A 21,196-nucleotide genomic window follows, 5' to 3' on the forward strand; every position below is an offset into this window, starting at 1 on the left:
ATAATTATTATTAATTATATAAGATAAAATTGTACAATGTTGTGAATAATTGTGATCCTGCTTGTTCTACAGTGAACAATGTGGGCTCTTGTAAGGAAATCCCTAAGAAGTTTATTTGTTTTTGAAAACAATGTATTAAGAACACGTTAAGGCCTATCCAAGTGGCAGATGATTGGCCAATTAGGTGAAATAGGGAACTAAAGTACTTGTACCAGAAACCAAATGTTGCTTATAATTTTATTGATCATGATATTATTAATACAAATAATGAATTGCTTTAGAATTAGCTAAAGTACAGACAGTAAATTGACATTTTAAAATTATGACTTATGACTTTAATTTATTATTAGCTTATCGATTACAGCTAAACTTTGCAGATATATTTGACAATCTTTATATATATGATATTTTAAAATATATAAAGATTTTTGTATAAAAATAGAAAAAAACTTCAACTTGTTAAAACTTTAAATTAATAGTTACTGTTCACTCAAAAGCTCATTAAGAGTTTAAAATTCGTATACTTTACTAATTATTAATTGTGTCCAACTGACTAATTTATCCAATTATTGATTTTTGAGTACTAAACTAATTTATTATATCAAAGGGTATCTTATGTTTAAAAATGACACAGTTAAAAGTAAAGTCTAATGAAAACTACTTTAGGAAAGACCAACGTTAAGCCGCAATGGAAAGCTCTGTTTCGAAAACCTTTTCAGATGATTTATTCAATCTCTGTTCAATCGAACAGTTTCAAGTGCCATTTCATTATTTTAAGTGAAAAGTTTCAATTATTTGTTCAATTTTCAAATCTTTTATCAGTGTTTTGTAACGGTGTTAAATCACATAGTAGTCATTCATACCTATATTAATGTTGATATATCTCGTATATATATAGTAGAAATATAACTGGATCATTAGTGTTTGGCTAGTTAATTTAGGATTCATTAGTGTGCATTCTGTTTGCACTAACTTTCATATTAAAAAAGTGCACATTACTTGAGTACGCACTACATTACCCTTAAACACTACACCATTGAAAAGTATTTGCCATTATCAGAAAACACTTTATATTACAAGTTACACATCGTTAACGGTTATTGAAAGTAACTAATTAAATATATTAAACTAAAGTTAAATATTAAGATTGGTTTTTAGGATTGGTGGATTTGGTTCTGTTTTCAGTGGAGAGTGGGGAGAAGAAGTAGAGTGGTTACATACTGGCGTCTCATACATCGTGTTTCAGACATTGTAATGCCCGGTTAAATGAATATGACATTGTCTGAGATTTTCCTGTTGATAGATTTCATCAAGTAAGGATGAAGTATTATTACTAATAGCAAGTGTCAGAAGAAGACGTTGTCAGCATATCCTACAACTGTCAGATGGTGGCACCCTTAGTGTAATAGTAATGTGATGGGGCGAGGCAGTTTGCAACCAATCTGATTACGTGGTGGATAATTATTCTAAGTAAAGAAAATATTAACGCTAACTTCTTCATTCGCAAACTCAGAACAAAGTAAGGCGTAAACGATTCACGTTTACTCTCTATAGCAGAAGAGCTGATTGAAACTATATTGTGAGCATGAGCAGGTTCCATCTTATTATATGCGTAGGTGCTTCTTACCAAACTCTGACCAACCGATCTCGTCTGACGCAGAGATGTCACGGCGCACCGCTGTATAAGAAGCTTGTCAGCTACCATTACATGTTGCTTTTGTGAGATATGTCTCAAGACTGCGAAACCTATTACTTGACGGTGCTTCCTCTAATTCTATGGAGAAACGGGTTTCAAGTAACAAAATAACTCGGTAGGATAGAAAGTAAAATCTCGTATAACAAGTAGAATATTTATGTATTTTCATAAACTTTAATTACCTTATCGAGCGAATAGAAAAGCGAGTGTCATTATAGGGGTTAAAAGTAGTTATAAAAAGATATATGAATGTTCGGTTGCAAAAAATAACCAAATAACTCCTATATTGTTACAGTGAGAAAGTTTACGTTTAAAGAAGTTTCCTAGTGTTAACATCACACCAACAATAGAATACTAGTTTTAAACAAATAAAATTTAAAACTAACGAAAATAGCTAACATGATAGAGGTTTAGATCTATGTTGTCGATTAGGTCACGACATCCCCGGACGATGGTCGTGTGAGTATGAGCCCGAGAGAATTACCCTCTTCTTTACTGTATTACTTAGTAGGCTTACTCAGTTACTATAATATAACTAACCGACCACACAAAATAATAATGCATGTTGAGTCTAGATCCAATTCCAGTTAATATAAATCAAGCCTTTCCACCATTAATACGTTGTTTAAAATTTATTAATTTACGATTAGTTTCCCCGCCAGAAGAATCCCTCATCCCTTTTTCTTTATTTTTCTTTTACACTAGCTCCTAGGTAAGTAGTTCAAATGTATATGGTGTACCAGGTGATAAATCACCACGTCAAATGTGATGATCACAACTAGTCCTAAAAATGTAGTTCTGAGAGATGGTGCGGGGAGAAGAGCTCCAACGGTAACTCTGCGGACAAGGGTAAACCAGAAGGGGCAGCTCACACGTGTGTTCTCTCCCCTTTGAAGTAAACATTTTAGAGTGGAGGCTATACGTCCACAGTGGAGTCTCAAGGCAGTTTATTGAGTTTTTCACCTGACGCGATTTCAGCAAAACACATGCATAAAACACAACACACTCTGTAGATCAGAGAGACACAAAGGTTGCTTTTTATAAAGCCGGTAACAGCTTAATTGAAGCAAAACATTACTAAATGCCAAATATGTTAGATATAATTATTTCATTTGAACCATTAAGAGACTATTACACTGTCCAAAAATTAATGTAATGCACAATGTTTTATATTATAACCATACATTTAATTCAATAAATAATATTTTAAAATGTCTACAATTTATTTAGTAAACGAGATGATTTTAAGTTTATCTTGTCTATAAATAAATGTCTTGTCTATATATATATATATATATATATATATATATATATATATATATATATATATATATATATATATATATATATATGTGAAGTTATTTATAGACAAGAAAAATTTAAAATAATAACTAATTAAACTATATATATATATATATATATATATATATATATATATATATATTCAAATAAACATTATATTTGAATATATAAACGTTATACATCAAAACTTTGTAAACATTAATACCTCTATTACTTGGCCCCGATGGATTATTTTAAAACCACATTGAAATAAAAATGCTTACTTGACCATAAATATCTAACTTTCTGGTTTGATATTGTGTTCTAGAACTAATCTCGTAAAATCTTGAAACTGAGAGATGTGTTTACTATTCTTATCACTTTTCTCATTTTATTGGTCTGATCTTCTCGTATTTTTTATTGCCCTATTTAAATGCATTGATGTTTTGTTTAATATTTTCATTTTATATCACAAATTTACTTTCTTAACATTTTAAAAACAAGTTCGCTGATGAGTCTGTAAATGTAGGTTGTACTCATTTAATTCTTTATTACACCCAATTTATGTTATGTTCTTATCCTTAAAATTTCAACCAAGACTGACTTTATGTTGTGGAAGTGTTTTAGAATAGTCCACGATAACTCTATGCATATAACTTCAATACATAGATGGTAGAATTTTACTGTCCATTTATAGTACTTTTTCATGATATGTTTAGAGGGTAATCGTAATAAAGAATCATGTAATCGTAATAAACTTATCTGTATTTAGTGACCACTTAATTTTTATACTACTTATAATTATTATTTTCATAATGGAATAAAATATCTTAAAACTCTTTCTTCCAAAATAATATAACACGCACAACATATAAAATATTTTGTTGCGAAAAATGTTCAAATAGTGGATGGGAAAATTTGAAATTCATTAGATTGGACTGGCTGCAAATTTTTTATATCTGAAATATCTGCCTAAATACAACATATCTCAAGACGGATTGACTTAGAGACTTGAAATTTTGCATGAAGCTTAATTTCTATATTAGAAATATTGAGTTCGATTGTCGTGTGAGTTAATCCTCTTGATTTTGCTGAGTGTTAGCAAAACCTATAAATCAGGGTGATATCTTGAGAATTAATTGAGTTATAGACTTGAAACTTTGTAGATTTACCTTAGCAAAATGGTTCAGAAAGGTGACACTAATGGATCTGGCGAAATTGAACTTCTGTTTGTCTGTATATTTCCATGTATGTCTGGTTTTAACTGGTTATGTCAAGAACAAATTGAGTCAAGTATTTGAGCGAAGCCTGTTAAACGAAACATGGTGTGGTATAGTGTGAGTGTCATAACACCAACTCTAAATATACTGTTTTTAACTAAATGTATTCAAAGCTTTTGTTTAACTATTAATTGTTGTATTAGTTTAAATTTTATAAAATACACCAGATTTGTTATTAAATTTAACCACTACCATTTTGCTGAAGTTTGATGGCATTTATTCAATTTCATCTTTGTGCTAAGCTATTTCAATCCACTTTAAAACAGAACCAGTGCCTGAGTGTACAGCTAAATGGTTTGTTACAGTAGAGAACAATAGATACATTTTATAATAAAAATGAACTGGGTTTCACAGTTCAGGATCAAACCGATATCACTGATAAATAACGAAACCACAGAGGGTCCAAATTGGAGCTTTGATCCACAGCAATAAATTCACTTGAACAATGCGTACACAAAGGACATAGGTACAGTATCAACGATATTCGATATATCTTTTGGTAATAAACGCAGGGTGAGTAAGATTTTAAGTTCTTGCTGGAAGACAGGATATTGTCAATCTATACTATAATTATTTCACCATCTCAGGGTTTTTATTGCAACTCATTAAAAAGATTGAATTGGGGAATTAAGAATCTCTAAACTCACTGAACATTCTTGTAGCTCAGAGTCATTGATTCCTCCACTATCTACACTACCACATCTCTGTTAGCATAATACACAGAGTGAAAATATTATGAATATATTCAGAATCCCCCCTTGAGTTGAGCATGTTTCCAGAATCAAAGGTTTATATTTCAAGTTAACGTTAACTAATAAATGAATTCAATTGCGAAAATAAAACAATTGAGAGGAGTTTAATATAACGCTTTTGATGAGAGAAACAAAATATGTAATGCTAACAACACAATGCATGTATATACATACATCAAGAATTTTAAAGATAGTTTTGTAGGGTATCCATACAAAAGAAAATAAGTTAACGTGACAAATACTTAACTTTGTGAAAAATAACTATGGATAACTTATTTAGTTCCGAGGACCATTAAATAATATATGATAATGATACATGCTGTAAAAATGTTCCATTAAAGTCCATCACTGCTCACCTAAAACATTGTATGTTAAAAATATTAAAAGCAAAACCTGATCTAGTCTTTAGGTGTCTTGGGTTTTAACTTTGTACGCATGCCATTTTATAAACAAACTCCAAAATATCACATCTGTATTAATCTTTATTGTGAACTTCTACTCTTCAATATTTCTTCATAAAATGTAGCTATGTAACGATCTATTAAATACGTGTGAAATTCGCCGTTTAGTTGATAAAGAATAGTTAAAATGAACTCATTACGTTTGTCACATTTTTAGGTAGCTGTTGATCGTAGTGCCAACCATTTTTCTAAATACAACATCTTTGATTGAATTTGGCAGTATGTTTAGGAATTGAACACCCGCTTGCGAGGGCAGGTGTTCATAAATCACCGTTCTGTGCCTCCCAGTTCAATAGTTTGCTCTGCCACGTGTTCCACACATGTGCATGTCTTAACCTCTGGTTGACACATTTATTCACACAAAAATAAGGTTTTTTCCAATATGTAGAGGCATGACCGAGTCAACAGATGCAGTTTCTTGAAAGCTTGCCTGCACGACTCTAAACTTCATTTTTACGATTATTCGAACCGCTTTTTTAGTCTGAATGCTCTTTGGAACTGAGTATTTGCGCAACCTCATCAAAGGGCCACGCTATAGGCGAGATGGGATAGATAAAGCCATAATACGGTGTTATCAGTACCTGACTCGGGCAGTATTTTATTAAACACCTCGAAACAAAGATGCCTGAGTAGATTTTGGCGCTAACACGATCAATGTGCTTATTCCAAGTCAGTCCTCGATCAAGATATATTCCTAGGAATTTCGAAGAGCTAACTTCTTTCAGTGTGGAGTCAGCCATAAAGATGGCAGGTCCACAGTGGTTGACCGTTGTGCGCAAAGCAAAATTCAGTGTATTGTGAGATTGAAGCTTTGGAAGTGTTGGACACTTTCGCTGATATCAATTAAAGCCTGTGGTTCCAAATCTTCTCTTGATCCTGCATTGTAAAAGAGAGATATATCATCTTCCATGCAGAAGCGAAGATTCAATGTCATTGACATAAAACGGGAAAGGCACATGACTGAGAATAGATCCCTTGGGGATTCCATAGCTCAGTTCTATTGGCTTGGACGATTTATGTCATATGTGCGATCTGTGGCTTAGAAATGAGCGGAGCCATTTAAAACGCACGCCTTAGACTTCAGTTAGTCGAGGAGTATATTGTGATCATCGCAGTCGAATGCTTTAGACAGGTCCAGGAACAAACTAATTGTGTGATACCAACATTCAATCCCTTCTACAATCAAATCGACAAGACTAACGACTGCGTCGGTTGTCGATTTGCTCTTTCTGAACCGAAACTGTTCATTTGAGAGCTGATTTTATTTGTTAAAAAAGTAAAGCATTTTTATAAGAAAAAGCTTTTTAAAAATGTTGCTTAATACTGGGAAAATTGAGACAGGCCCGTATTTATTTGCAGAAGCTGAGTCATTTTTCTTGCAAATTGGGACGACTTTTGAAATTTTCAGGAGAGTAAGATATATAAACTAAAATCTAGTAAAATGTTTACCTTTATTTATACAATTCGATATGTAAACATAATTTTACAAAGAATAATACCTAATTCCACACAAATTAAAGGTATTTTTGTCTCTTTCCCACAGGTTGAGTGATTTTTAACATTTAAAACTTAGTTTAGAATCTCAATTGAAATATTATATACGTAAAACAGGTAAATAAAACAAATAAATAAAACAGGTAAATATTAATATGAATTAGATAACGTAATAACGTTGTTATCTTTGTAGGCCATTTCTCGTTATCTTATAACGTAAACAATTAACGTTTATGGCCACCAGAGTGGAACTAAGCCTCCGCACCTGCTGCCAATGAACAAAAACCTTCCTCTAAATTAATCATATATAAAGTGTATCCTAATACATGTTTTTATACTTTCCAGATTAATAAACACACACACACACACACACACACACACACACACACACACACACACACACACACACACACACACACACACACACACACACACACACACACACACACACAAATTTTCAATCTGAAAGAAAGTAATTGTATTTAATGATAAGAATAGAAAATAGATTTTTAGGTCAAATTCGAGAGCAAAGTTTCTACCTCATTGAACCCATTTTTTATCACATTGTATACAAGTAAAACTTTGTAATCAATACATTTTGAAACAATATGCCATATGATCATGATTAAGTATTCAGTGACATACCTTTATGAGTTTGAGTATAAAAAATATACTTGATTTTTATGGGTTATGATAATGCTTTATACTCGTTAAACAAGAAATTGTTGAATCTTATGAAAGGTTAAATAGTTTAAAATAGCTTTTGGATGCGAGTCAAATCTTTTATCAATTACTTATCTTATTACTTTCCTAGTATCATGTATTCCCTATCTAGTTTTATAAACCGTGTTTACACGAACTATTTATATTCACAATAAGTTTCCTTTTGTTGCAATTGTTTTAGTGTAGGTTGCTATGGAGTTCAATACTCGACAGTATGTTGATGTAAACTTCGTTTACGGATTTTGTGATGGGTATGGGCGTGTCGCCCAGAGGGAATATCACGTTCGCTACCCTGATCGCTGATTTCCTAGTCGCCGTTTTCTAGACTGACACTTGTAAATAGTATTGAGGAAATAGGTATAGTTTAGAAAATACCTAACGAGGTAGAACGCATCATTTATCGTTTTAAATTAGAGCAGGTAGCTCAACATTTGTTTTGGATTAATCCAAGAGTAAGTACTAGGCAACTTACTACAGGTGTAAGTGTATCCCTGTGGTAGGGTTTGGAAGCTAAGCATAAGAATAATTTCCATTCATTCCACTTTAACACTGGATCAAGGTCTAGAAGCGACACTATGAATATGCTCCCCGGGGTCAGTTCTCTCGTTGGTTACTACTCAGAGAAATATAGCAGTCTGTGTCACTGCAAATTTCGGCAAAATCACTCATCAATGGTAAAGGTTGAAATACTCGTGACCGAATCTAATAACCCAGTTTCATAAAATGGTACGAAATAACATAAAATTTAAGAGTGATATCTTTATAAGCTATATCCAAAACAACTTGGTGTATTATGAACTACAAAGCCCACGATTCGGCAAAGTCCATTCGGACACCAGAAAACAGGCAAAGCTAGACAAATTGTATATTCTTAAATTTATTTAAGCTTAAAAATATACTGAACCAACCAATAAAACCTTAACCAGAGATGCTTTCAAATCCTTGAAAATTGTCATAACAGCCGCTCTATATATGGTAAAAGTTGTTATGTATGCTCATGAAGATCTGCTAAGACCGAAATATTCACCACTAAAATACCAGAAATGTTTAATTAACAACCTTACAGTACACTATCTGAAGCTGTATGAATCTACACTATCCTATATGGCCAGGAAACCTTACAACACAAGAGAAGGCACTCACTAAAAGCAGTGCTGAAAGAAAAGGGTCCGTCGAAGACGAGAGTAAAGACTCTTTCGAAAAATATCTCCAAGGAAATTTTGAGAATGATTGCTTCACTCATCAGTACCTCAAGTCAAATCCCACACAGGCAAAGTCCAGTAGCCTCTATGATGCTGATACCAGTAGTTGATGAAGAGCTGTGCAGAATAATTCAGCAGCTCCAATCCAAATCGGATGATCTCAATTCGATGTCAATGTAACTTGTCAAGAAATGCTGCACGCACTTTTTATTGCATCGAATCGAAAAATCGAATCAGTGTATTGAACAAAATGTACTTGTTGCAATAAATCTTGTGTTCAACATTTTCACAAATTCAATTTGAAAACAAATTAATGTGTCTGGACTAACAGTTCAGATCTATATTAATATAAAACTAGAGGCATAGAATACTACAGAAATGTCACAGGACGGTACTTCATGAACATTTAAATTGATGTGCTGCTCACCCGACATTAGACAGGTTGGTGTTCGCTTCATCAACAGTTTTCCAAATGAAATAAAAGTGCGCACACGCTGAAGGATTTTAGAACTCTTTTGAGTCGTCATATGAATTTTAATTATGTAAATGGGTTTTAATCATAGATAACTTGCAAAATACACAGACATAAGACTGACTCTCCAATTGTGAAAAATTGGCAGTGAAAGGAGCAGAAAGGATGTCAAAGATGTACGTCTGAATTCATAACACATATAAGAATGTAAATTATAGTATTAAATTTAAAATTGTTCAAAATAGAAAGAAGAGGTTGATGAACTTGTTTAGTTATTATTAAATTAATTATATACTTATTAAACTGGTTTAATAAACTTATACCGATTTGTCAAAGTGTCTTATGAAAAAAGTAGTCTTTAAGTACTAACTGTAACTCATAAAACTACTCATGAAACATATTCATTGGGAATCGAAGAAATGAAATCAAGCCTTTATCTATTGCAATAAAAACAAAACATATTGTGATCTGAAAGGTTGACTTGACTTAATATTTTTTTACATTGAAAAGTGAAGGTACCTTAAACAAAAAATCATTTGCGTTGTAAACTACTGATACTACCTGATACGTCAGTGCTCCATTGTTAAAAAAGCTATAGTTAACGCTATTGAGTTGTCAAGAAATGAAAATGACGCTATCTGTTGAAACATATACACCCTTACCACTAATTAGGTTATGGAATAACGTTAGCGGCAGATACGATATACAATCACTGTGTTACATCTATGAAATTGGGATTTCTGTATTTTATAAATTTAATTTGTGGAACACCCAGAGTGAGGTAGTAGGAGGATAAAACTTGACATTCCCTATTTGTTCAAATATGTATTGCTGAAACATTCAATGTTTTTTTTTTAATTCTTATTATTACAGAATATTTCAATTAGATTGATGAATAATAGAAAGAATGAAAATTCAAGTCTGGTTTTAAATCAACAAAGCATTGACGTTGTTCACGTATGGCTAGATATATTAGTTAGAAAATTAAAATCACAGTGATACTTTGATTTCATTGCGAACATTGCTTTAAGCATTAGAAGATTGAATTCTGTACGCGGTAAAAGGGGGGTATGTTTGAGAAGACAAGGATAATCTAGACCATCTTGTCCTACATTCCAGTATTGAAGACTCCTTTGACATACTTGTTTAGACATACTGCGATTAGTCGCAGCACCAAACAACGATCAATGAAATTGGTCTGTACTCGAAAATCGAGGGTGAGTGATAAGGTTTAGGAGGTAAAAAACTACTATCTATAATCTTATATGGACTTCTATCGCACAGTAACTAAACGACAATACAGAAACTGTATGATTAAGAGTGTGGAATTAACATATATTTCCACTTAAAATTATTTATCCAACCAACGGAGACAAAAGCTAAACTAACCTTACGAATTACACAGGACCACTAGATGTAGTGTTGTAATGTAATAGTGTCGGACTGATGACCGAAGGTCTATTTTGGTCTTGCAGGTGGGTCATCGCTTGGGTCTTTTTCATCGAATATAATAAGACCAATATTTGGCTAACGTCATTGGGAGAGTCGACACGAAAGTTAAAAAACCACATTAAACACTCTATTTCAAGAATGCTGGTCGATTAAAATAGGAAATCTCAAACTTTATTTTAAAGATAAATGAAAGTTGTTGAAGGTCAGCTCAGCTTTTAAATGGGCAATCTTCTATTTACTCCGAAAAATATTGAGTAGAATTCTATTTTATAAATGTAAATAAATAATAAAAATAATATAATGAAAAGTGATCTAAAAAGTGCATGTGAAGACAAATAACTTAAAATAAACTCTTTGTTTAAAGTTTGTTTTTGACGATGGAAGGATTATGAATAAAACATGATTTTTTCCGGACATTTGCCATCGTTCAGTGATACAAAACATTAGTAACGCTACGTTTCGAGATCTGCAATCAGATCTCTTCTTCAGGTAAATAACTAACCTAACACATAATTACAAACTAGGTTGAAATAAACAAATGATACCGAGCGCTGTGACACGCATAGGTCAGGAATCATAACCACCATGTTGTGTGTCAACTTCACTAACTCTAAGTGCATGTTTAGAGCATGTTTTGTAACATGGCTTGTAATTATGTGTTAGGTTAGTTATTTACTTGAAATAAAAATATTACACGAACGATAAGTTTTTAAGTGTAACTATAAAAATACGTATAATTAAATACAATTGTAAATCAATATATATATATATATATATATATATATATATATATATATATATATATATCAAGTGACATTTATATATAGTATAATATTTGAAATGTACGCATTACATTTAACGAATATTTAGTAATTGTTGACTCTACTACATTCAAAAAGCATATCATAACAATAATACTCTCTCTCTCTGTTACATACACAAACAAAATACTTCTTTGCCAGTGCTACACACAAAAATCTTAAACAGTAGCGCTTAAAATATGTTCTATCAGTGTAGCCCAGCCAGGGGACAGCTCAATGGAAGTGGCGACGAGTGGGAGGACTTGCATAACTTGTAAGCCATTACATAAAAGGATTTATGGAATACTGAATCCTTCTACTGAGGAATTAAAGAAACATAAAAGACAGAGCTGGATTCACCATTGAGACACAAAATGTGAATTTAAATATTGCTTGGAAATTCTGAGTTTTAAAATGGACTGTTTTTTGATAATTTGTATTTTGATTTCAAAATGTTTGTACAAATTTAGCATGCCGTGATGTCCTGTTTCCGTCTACTCTATTTTCCGTTATGCGGTATATTGTTCTAGGAGATAACATGGTTCAAGTATTATTATTTCTTCCGGTACTAATAACGAAAAATCATGTAAGTCTTTCAAAATTCGAATGTGTTTTGCGAAGTTTACGGTAAAATTTTGTTTAACCTATTTTCACCAGATCCATGTATGGAAGAGAGAATAAAGATTGACGCCTTTATTAAAGCAGTAAAGGTTTTGTGATCGAGCATTTTTAAAACTAAATGTTTTTATAATCATCGCTGAAACTTTCACGTGTGTTGGACTTTCAAGCTAAATGTTTAAAACTTCTGAATTAACATTTTTGGAACTTCTCATTTGTATATAAATTATGTCTATATTGATTGATTATATAAGATAAACAGTTTCATTGTTAAAATATAAATTAAGAAAACAATCGTTCCTTTTTAATGATAGTGTGATTTTGCAAGCATCAGGGAAAACCTACTAAAAACACTACTTTTTTAAATCCGTTATTTATAAATACAATATTATTAAAAAAAAAAAAAAAAACAACACATTGAAAGATCCTATTACTATAACTTACCTCATTCAGTGATTTCAGAAAATGGCATTCATGAAGCAATGAATCTTTTTCCAAAATTCTACTAAAACAATGATTTATTAAGATTTACTATGTGTTACTGCATTCAAACCCTAACAGAATTTCTTCGATTGTTCCTCCCACTTCATCATGCCTGTTTGATACTGAATTAATTTATAATTAAAGGAAATATGCAGCAGCTGTCTCCGCATAAATATGTTGTTATCTCACCAATTCCTTGAACGTGTTATTAATCAGAGCAACTATTGCAGTGGCTTTGTATTAATAGATTTTTGTTTAAGTTTAACCCTAAGTTTATCATGGAGATATACAAAATAATTTTAACGGCACCATCAAAAATTCTTTAACCTTCCTCGGAGAATAAAGGAAACTTCACTCACTTTCCTTTATTATCACTATCCTTTACATCACCGTGAGAGGCCAGAATTGTAAACACGAATATATGCATGAGAGGATTGAGAATGAGGCATTGTGCGAAAATTTTTGGGTGGTGAGAAATATGGTTACGTGAATCACTCACGTTAGTGGACTTTGTGAGATTCGAATTATGAATTCAGAACTAAGATAGAAATGGTGAGTTTACTTAACTATGCATTTTGTTGATAGAAACTAGACTATACTATAAGGAATTTGGGTGTGAGAACATGGTTGTGAACAATGTGTATAGGAGATGTTCGTTAAATATGTTTCTTTTGATTCCCAGGTATAGTTCATATTTGGTTAGAACATAATATGAGTTTCGCTCGGTAGGTAAGTGATGAGATTAGGAATCCTAGTGTGATCGTTGCTACTTGTCTTGTTTCCTTAATGTGTTCCAAGATGATTAGGAAGAGTTCCATAGATTGCAGCTCTCATGCTAGATGTTTAGGTAACTCAGCATAGGCTTTTGTGAAGGTTCCAGTCCACAAAGTGTAGTAGACGAGCCTTAAAATTGTCTGCAGCTTTGGAAAGTTCGGAACTCGTATATGAGACCTAAGAATATTTCAGATACCTCAGTGTGGGTTACAGGTGGGGTCGTTATAGATTAGTTGTGGGCCTTACGCATGACTAAGGGACGAGGACATGGAGTTTGCTCAAGAGGGATGGGCGGTTGTTGGTACCTGTAAGAGCCCTACTTTGTAATGACCAAGTAATCTGTCGACGGGTGGGTTTTGAACCAGCTTAAACAGTTTGAATGTGGAACCCATTTGTATACTCGCATTTTTGGTCTGAACATGTTTTAATCTGAACACATATTAGGACTTCGAAAGGTTTAGAAAGTCAATGTCGAAATAGATTAGTTGTGGATATGTATAACGGCTAGTTAGTTTTGAAATAAGGAATTACTTGGTCACTGCCAAATAGACCCCAACCTCGCAACGTGGAGTGTAAAGATTGTATGAGTATTCTCCAACTGCTACTCGCGTTTCGTTGTTGGTCCTCCGCCATAGGTAAACATGAGCACTGTCACTATTGTTTGTATAGAATACATTACACTGTATATCATAAAATGTAGTCACCTCAGTTTATAAACTTAAACATAATTTGTAATTGGATATAAGATACTTACTCTAGCTGAGCCCTGCAAGCACCGCACATGAAACAAAGAAAATACAGATTAGCTTATATAGTTTAAGTGAAGTTTATCCAAAAATACATAGATGATGTATGCGGAGGCTAGCTAGTTGTTGTTAATCCTATCTACAAATTCTCCTTTTTTAAATATCAACATTAAATTGGTATTTGATATATGTGTTAAAAATACAATCAACTGTTCACTATCGGGAAGAAGGAAATTATTTTAATTTATGACGAATCTACATAACAGTGGTACCTTTTTCGTAATATATATGATTACAGTACAGTTTTTAGGAAGCTCATTATTATATATTTAATCTTCTTAACATAAACATATGAGGTTAGATTTCAACCCCTTTTCCCTAAATATAATGAAACATAGCGTGAACTGGTTACTATTATTTATAGAATAAAACTAAATTGACCTTTACATCCTTTTTTCATTTGTTTTATTACTGAAGCACATACAGTAAGATAGGCCTTTAAGTACTCTCCCCAATAAATGAATGCCCTTAGTAGTCATTCTCTTTCTGATAAAAACAAAAAAATAGTAATTACGGTTCAGGTTTCAAGGCGTTGATTCCTGACCTTTCTGAATTATAAAAAAATCATTTTTTAAAGTCTAATATAATAAAAAATAAAGGAATCTTTTTGTATTATAGAATACTATTTACATCAGTAGGATTTACAGATGGGTATGATATGATTCATTGGTAATCACATGATTTGGCTGTTGATTTCAGACTTATAAAATATTTTATAATAAATCACAGGAATCTAATTTTCTTACTACGAAAAAAAATATATATTGTAATATTTTCTTATCCGAGCAGTAGCAAAGCGGTTTAGGTAGGGGGCTTTAGTTTCGCCCTTATTGGCAGCACTGTTATTTTACTCTTTATATTTAACCAATAATTGTAGTTTTTAATCCTAACGAATTTTTATAAAATAAGAGTCCATATGGACTAACAATATTTTCCTTAATGTTTAAAATGAAAGTAAAAATTAAAATATTAGTAACTTGAAACCTTCAGATTCATAATATCCCAAAACTATGTAACTAGAAGGTACATAATGAAACTATGGGAACCAATAGTAAGACAATTCAGATGCAATACAAAGTCTAAATGGTTGAGTTTTCTATTTAATGTAAATTATAATTCAATTCCTTGAAACGTTGGTATAAAAAGCGCATGCAAGAAGTTATCTGGATATAGTACAGTAATTGTAAAATGTAAAATAATTAGACTGAATTTACAGTCAAATTACTGATTTATAAACTAATTTAACCGCGAAAAATGAAACAGAAATTTTTCTTTCACTTGTATATCACAGATTTAAAATAATATGAAGTTTGTGGTTAGTGTCAATAGAGAATATAAACACAAGTATGGCTCCAAAAGTTCAACCAATTAGTACCGAATGCTTATTTAAAGGTAATATTATTCCAAGTATATGGTACTATGAAACTTTCAGCTTTCAATTTAGAAGTTAACATATATAGTTTATTTTCAGTTAGCTTTATCTCAGAACAAATTTGAAATATGCATATGCAGTACATGATTTATTCACAAAATATTTTTTTATTCTTTTCGTTTCCGTATTATACACTCAGATTTTTAAGTTCATAAATATAATATTTTACGCACACAATAGAACACAATTATTGAAGTTTGAGAATTAAACGTTTAATAAAATATTACCTGCCATTCCATTTAATTCAAATTCCCAAGTTCAGATAGGCAATTTAAACATAGAAAATACGCAACCTGTATAAAATAATAACGGAATACGGTTCTTCATATTCCATAATATCTTCAATATTAGGCAATAAAAGTTATTCTAGGCAGGATGGAATTTAATAAGATTAAAAGAGGAGAATTTATGAGCTGAGCCATAGCAGCACAGTACTCATACTTACTGTAAAATATTTCCCATCTTTGCCTACACTACAAAGTTTTACTTGAAAGCAAACTTAGCCAACACAAGTTATTCTGTTTTTGAGTTTACTTTATCGTCAGCATATTTAATTTTATCCGTGTATTGAGTATTTTGAGTTTAACTTACCGAACTATGTACATTAATTTTTGTACACAATAGTTAAAGTAAATGATTAAAAGGGCTTATATGAGTAATGTACAATAACATATAAGTAAAAAATTGCTTTACAATTAATTATTAATTATAACAATATAAGTATATTAATAAGCTAAAACTTCAAAGTCTGCTACATTATTGAAAGTATAGATAGTCCACGGTAGCTGTGGTTAGCTGTGTAAGTCTAATACTGGTCCTATAGTGAAGTGCGTAGAGAGTACAAGAGGGTCCACTGTAGCTGTGGTTAGTTGTGTAAGTCTAATAGTGGTCCTATCGTGAAGTGCATAGAGAGTACAAGAGGGTCCACTGTAGCTGTGGTTAGTTGTGTAAGTCTAATAGTGATCCTATCGTGAAGTGCATAGAGAGTACAAGAGGGTCCACTGTAGCTGTGGTTAGTTGTGTAAGTCTAATAGTGGTCCTATCGTGAAGTGCATAGAGAGAGTACAAGAGGGTCCACTGTAGCTGTGGTTAGTTGTGTAAGTCTAATAGTGGTCCTATCGTGAAGTGCATAGAGAGTACAAGAGGGTCCACTGTAGCTGTGGTTAGTTGTGTAAGTCTAATAGTGGTCCTATCGTGAAGTGCATAGAGAGAGTACAAGAGGGTCCACTGTAGCTGTGGTTAGTTGTGTAAGTCTAATACTGGTCCTATAGTGAAGTGCGTAGAGAGTACAAGAGGGTCCACTGTAGCTGTGGTTAGTTGTGTAAGTCTAATACTGGTCCTATAGTGAAGTGCGTAGAGAGTACAAGAGGGTCCACTGTAGCTTTGGTTAGTTGTGTAAGTCTAATAGTGGTCCTATCGTGAAGTGCATAGAGAGTACAAGAGGGTCCACTGTAGCTGTGGTTAGTTGTGTAAGTCTAATAGTGGTCCTATCGTGAAGTGCATAGAGAGAGTACAAGAGGGTCCACTGTAGCTGTGGTTAGTTGTGTAAGTCTAATAGTGGTCCTATCGTGAAGTGCGTAGAGAGTACAAGAGATTCCACTGTAGCTGTGGTTAGTTGTGTAAGTCTAATAGTGGTCCTATCGTGAAGTGCGTAGTTAGTACAAGAGGGTCCACTGTAGCTGTGGTCAAGAATGTTAAGACTAATAGTCCTCCTGCTGACATAGAGACAAATTCTGCCCGTGCAGTGTTGATATTGTCAATGAATACTCCAACTATTTATTCATATAGGATACTTTTGTTTAAAACCCTTGGAATCATTTATTCATGTTATACTGAAAAATCTTAAAAGTAAAAAGTTTTATATAAAACTTTCTATGTAATCTATAATAAATGTTGTGGAATTGAATAGAATGTGTTTCTATAAATTACGTATTTGGTGGAATCCCCAGATTAATGATGTAACCTTGTTTATATTGTCGGTTACAGGTTTTATACATTTTTATTCTTATTATTATCTTTTAAACCTTCAACCAATCAACTGACAGACACTAATATTATGTAAATTGGAGACTGATATTGGAGTTTTGTACTGATATTGGCGTCATTTTAATGCATAATAAAGTAGAAAACAAGTCTACACAAGAAAAATATCTATTTTATACTATTTTAAATTTAAGTTTTTATTAGTTAGAAGTTACAAATTGGTTCTTTTCTCTTATAAAGTAAAATTTTGAAATAATATCTGTTTTACATCTACATTAATTAATACGCGTAGTGTTTATTTTTAAACTGTCTACAAATAATAAATGAATTGGCAGATATTGTCCGAATATTTTGAAATATTTGGAAAAGACAGTATTGAAAAAATGTCTTCTTTATGTTATATCCTAAGAAAAGTGACAGCAAAACTTGACTCTTGTACGAGTTGTCTTAGCTCAGTTCCTTGATTCAATTTGACGTGTCTAAATTATTGCTACTGTTTTCACTGTCACTTTCCGAAGACATTTCTATTATTTAAATAGTTCTTCGATTTCTCCCTCACATGAACAATATTGTTATATTTTCCTCTTATGAGGACATTTCACCAACTAAGGTTGAAGAGTGATGCTCGGTAATATTATTTTACAAATGGTTTCATTGGATGAAAAGAGATGGCAATATGTTTTACTGGCTGATGATGTTAATTTTTCAGTTGGCAACGGCCCCCTTGATATTTCTCACATCAGCAGAATAGGGTTTAGGTAGGTGAAAGCACAGGCCGTCACGTCGGACAATCTTGGTTTGTGTGGATGGGACGAGGATGTAGGATCTGATACAACCTTGTAATTATCTGTAGGTATAACAATAATAGTTCTTTATTTCTCATTCTGCCGATCCTCCATGTCCTGTTTTCTCTTCAAAATAGGAAGTTCATCTCTCTGTATGTTGTGTTCTCGGTCACTTAAATAAAGTAATATTCTGGAATAAAATTTGGTGCTGATTCTTTATTAACTATTTAAAAAAAAAATAAAACTTTTGATAATCCTCAGAAAGAACTCGCATCCTACCTTCAATTGGTACTAAACCATTTTCTCTCCCGGCGTGACGTGAACTTTAAGTTTTTCATTGTTTGACATGGCTTGAAGTATATATGTAGTATTCATTCATAAGTATAATTGTCTATTTTAGCATGTTCTCTATAACTTTTAAATGGCTTTTCTTAAAATTACTACTCGCTAACATCAAACGTTTCCCTTTAATAATTGTCTTTTATATTTGATCTGGGTTCATTCAATAGTTTTATTTAACTAGACTGCCTCAAAATGGATTTGACTCCATGATAAGTATAGTATTTTCATGTATTTAGTCATTTTTTAAATTTCTAATTCAAACTAGTTGTCAATGACTCATTTGCAAATGTGTAAACGTAGATGTGTGGTTTTCAGGATTATATATTTGTCAAAGGTTTGAAAATTGAAATGTTTCTTTACGTGTGTATAGTTTTCAATTCCCTGTTAAGCTTACTATAAATTACCTTAAATCTACCTATTTTTCAAACACAGCTAACTCATATTTCAGTTCAAGTCATAATGTATAAATATATCTTTACACTACAGCAAGTAAAGTTGCGTAAACAGAATCTTTTTCTGGGTGGGTAAGCGTAGGATGATAAAGAATGTCCTTATTAATATGGGCGTCCGGGGGTACTCTTCTGGACAATTTATGGATAATAATTCTATCGGATTTAGGTCTGGGTGGTAAGGTGGAAGTCGTAGATGTTGTGGCCCTATTTGTTCTAAGTCATCTAAAGCGTAGTTAGCAAACACAGGTTTGTACAATCAAGTTTGCGAAATCAGGAACAAAAATGCTGTCATTAAATGTTACACGATATGTAAAAACTAATATTTCAACCTTGCCACTGGTTTTCAATATTAATAAAAGTTAATTTAAAAACTAAATTAAATTTATATTTCTTTGTGAAAATATTAGGGTGGCATGTGATTATGAAAATCAGAATGCTCATTATTTATACAAAATATTACAGGTATAATAGATTCGTGTATGTCGGTGCAAGGCCAGTGTGATTTTCTATATTCCTAATTTTTATGGATTGTTGATGGGAGTTAGGATACCATTTGACGACCATGATCGGTTTGTTTCTGTTGTATCTGTAACCATGTAACGTTGAAGCGTATTGTCTTGTTTGAAATATTAGTTTTCTAGTAGTTACGCGAACAAAATAAATAACATTTAGGGTAAACATAAATGTAAGATTTCATTGAGATATTCATGTAAAGTGTTTTTAATTATCAATTTTGATTTTTAATGTTAACATTTGTAGTTCTAATATATAAAATTTACGCGGAACAATGTGTTCTGTTAATTAGACATTCATTATTAACTGAATTAAACGTTAGTAGAATATTTGTTTAACACAAAAATACTAGTACACGATACTTCTGCTGGTAAGAAAACAAAGTTACGCACTCCGATCTTTATTTCACATTGTAACAAAACACAGCACTGCAAGAAGTATTTGCATACTTGTTTTGTCAGTGGTGAATGATCCAATATTTTCAAAATAGATAGGATATCGCTACCCCACCACTCAGGCACTCGATGACGTGCCTAGACCTTAAGTCCTCCATCTTTTCTGCAATCGTAAACTGCCGTGCTCTGCACCGATCTTCACCGCAAACAGGTGAACGACCTTATAAAGAACATAGGACAGATCAGAAACCTGAGATCCCAAAAAGCGTAAAAAATAATGTATTATGCATGTTGAAATGATTATGGTGAATATTCTTTGTAATATGAAAATTTCCATACCTGGTCTAGCCACAGTTGCCCTAGAGGGCATAGTATACAACAGGTGTTAATGTATTTATTTATTTTACACATCAACGGAAATATCTCCATTTTTACAAACATTAGACAAAGAATTAGATAATTCTACTCAAGATACTAAACTAAAATGATGAAAAAGTTGGACCATGTAAACCATTGCCATCTGTATCCTAGTTATAAATAAAAAATAGTGACTGATAATTATGAACACAATTTGCAAGTACACCCTGATAAATGGTACCAAAAGATTGATTTAAGTGAAATGCATCATTATTCGGCAATTGATAAGTAATAGTTTAAAATGAATAAAGACTTAAATAAATGTAACATGCAAGTGTAAGGATATAAATTTAAAGATACATCTAGCAATAACATGTATAACAATATAAATATAAAAATGATGATGAATGTTTGTTTGTCTGTATTAAACAAATACAGACTATTGTGAGAGAATCTAAGAAAAAAAAACGTGTCATATTACACTAGATACCGGAATAACACTTAAATAGGTGATGTGTTTGACATGGTCCCAGATTAAACCTCGATTATTGCCCTATATATCTGTTTTAAATAAATAAAATAGCAAAGGCAAATTTTTCTTAAAAAGTGGCACACATGAGATTGGGAATGAGTAAATGAATTT

General features: G+C 32.2%; 1 protein-coding gene across 2 annotated transcripts in view; it reads right to left on the reverse strand.

Annotated features, from left to right (window-relative positions):
* LOC124369056 (synaptotagmin-7) overlaps window positions 1-21,196 on the reverse strand; it is a 250,142-nt gene that overhangs the window by 152,855 nt on the left and 76,091 nt on the right. For both annotated transcript variants that reach the window (XM_046826756.1, XM_046826757.1), the window contains exon 3: window positions 14,243-14,254. In XM_046826756.1, coding sequence (XP_046682712.1) covers window positions 14,243-14,254 — 12 coding nt within the window. The remainder of the gene's footprint in view (window positions 1-14,242; window positions 14,255-21,196) is intronic.

The sequence above is a fragment of the Homalodisca vitripennis genome, chromosome X (genome assembly GCF_021130785.1).
Source record: "Homalodisca vitripennis isolate AUS2020 chromosome X, UT_GWSS_2.1, whole genome shotgun sequence".
In the NCBI taxonomy this organism is placed as follows: domain Eukaryota; kingdom Metazoa; phylum Arthropoda; class Insecta; order Hemiptera; family Cicadellidae; genus Homalodisca; species Homalodisca vitripennis.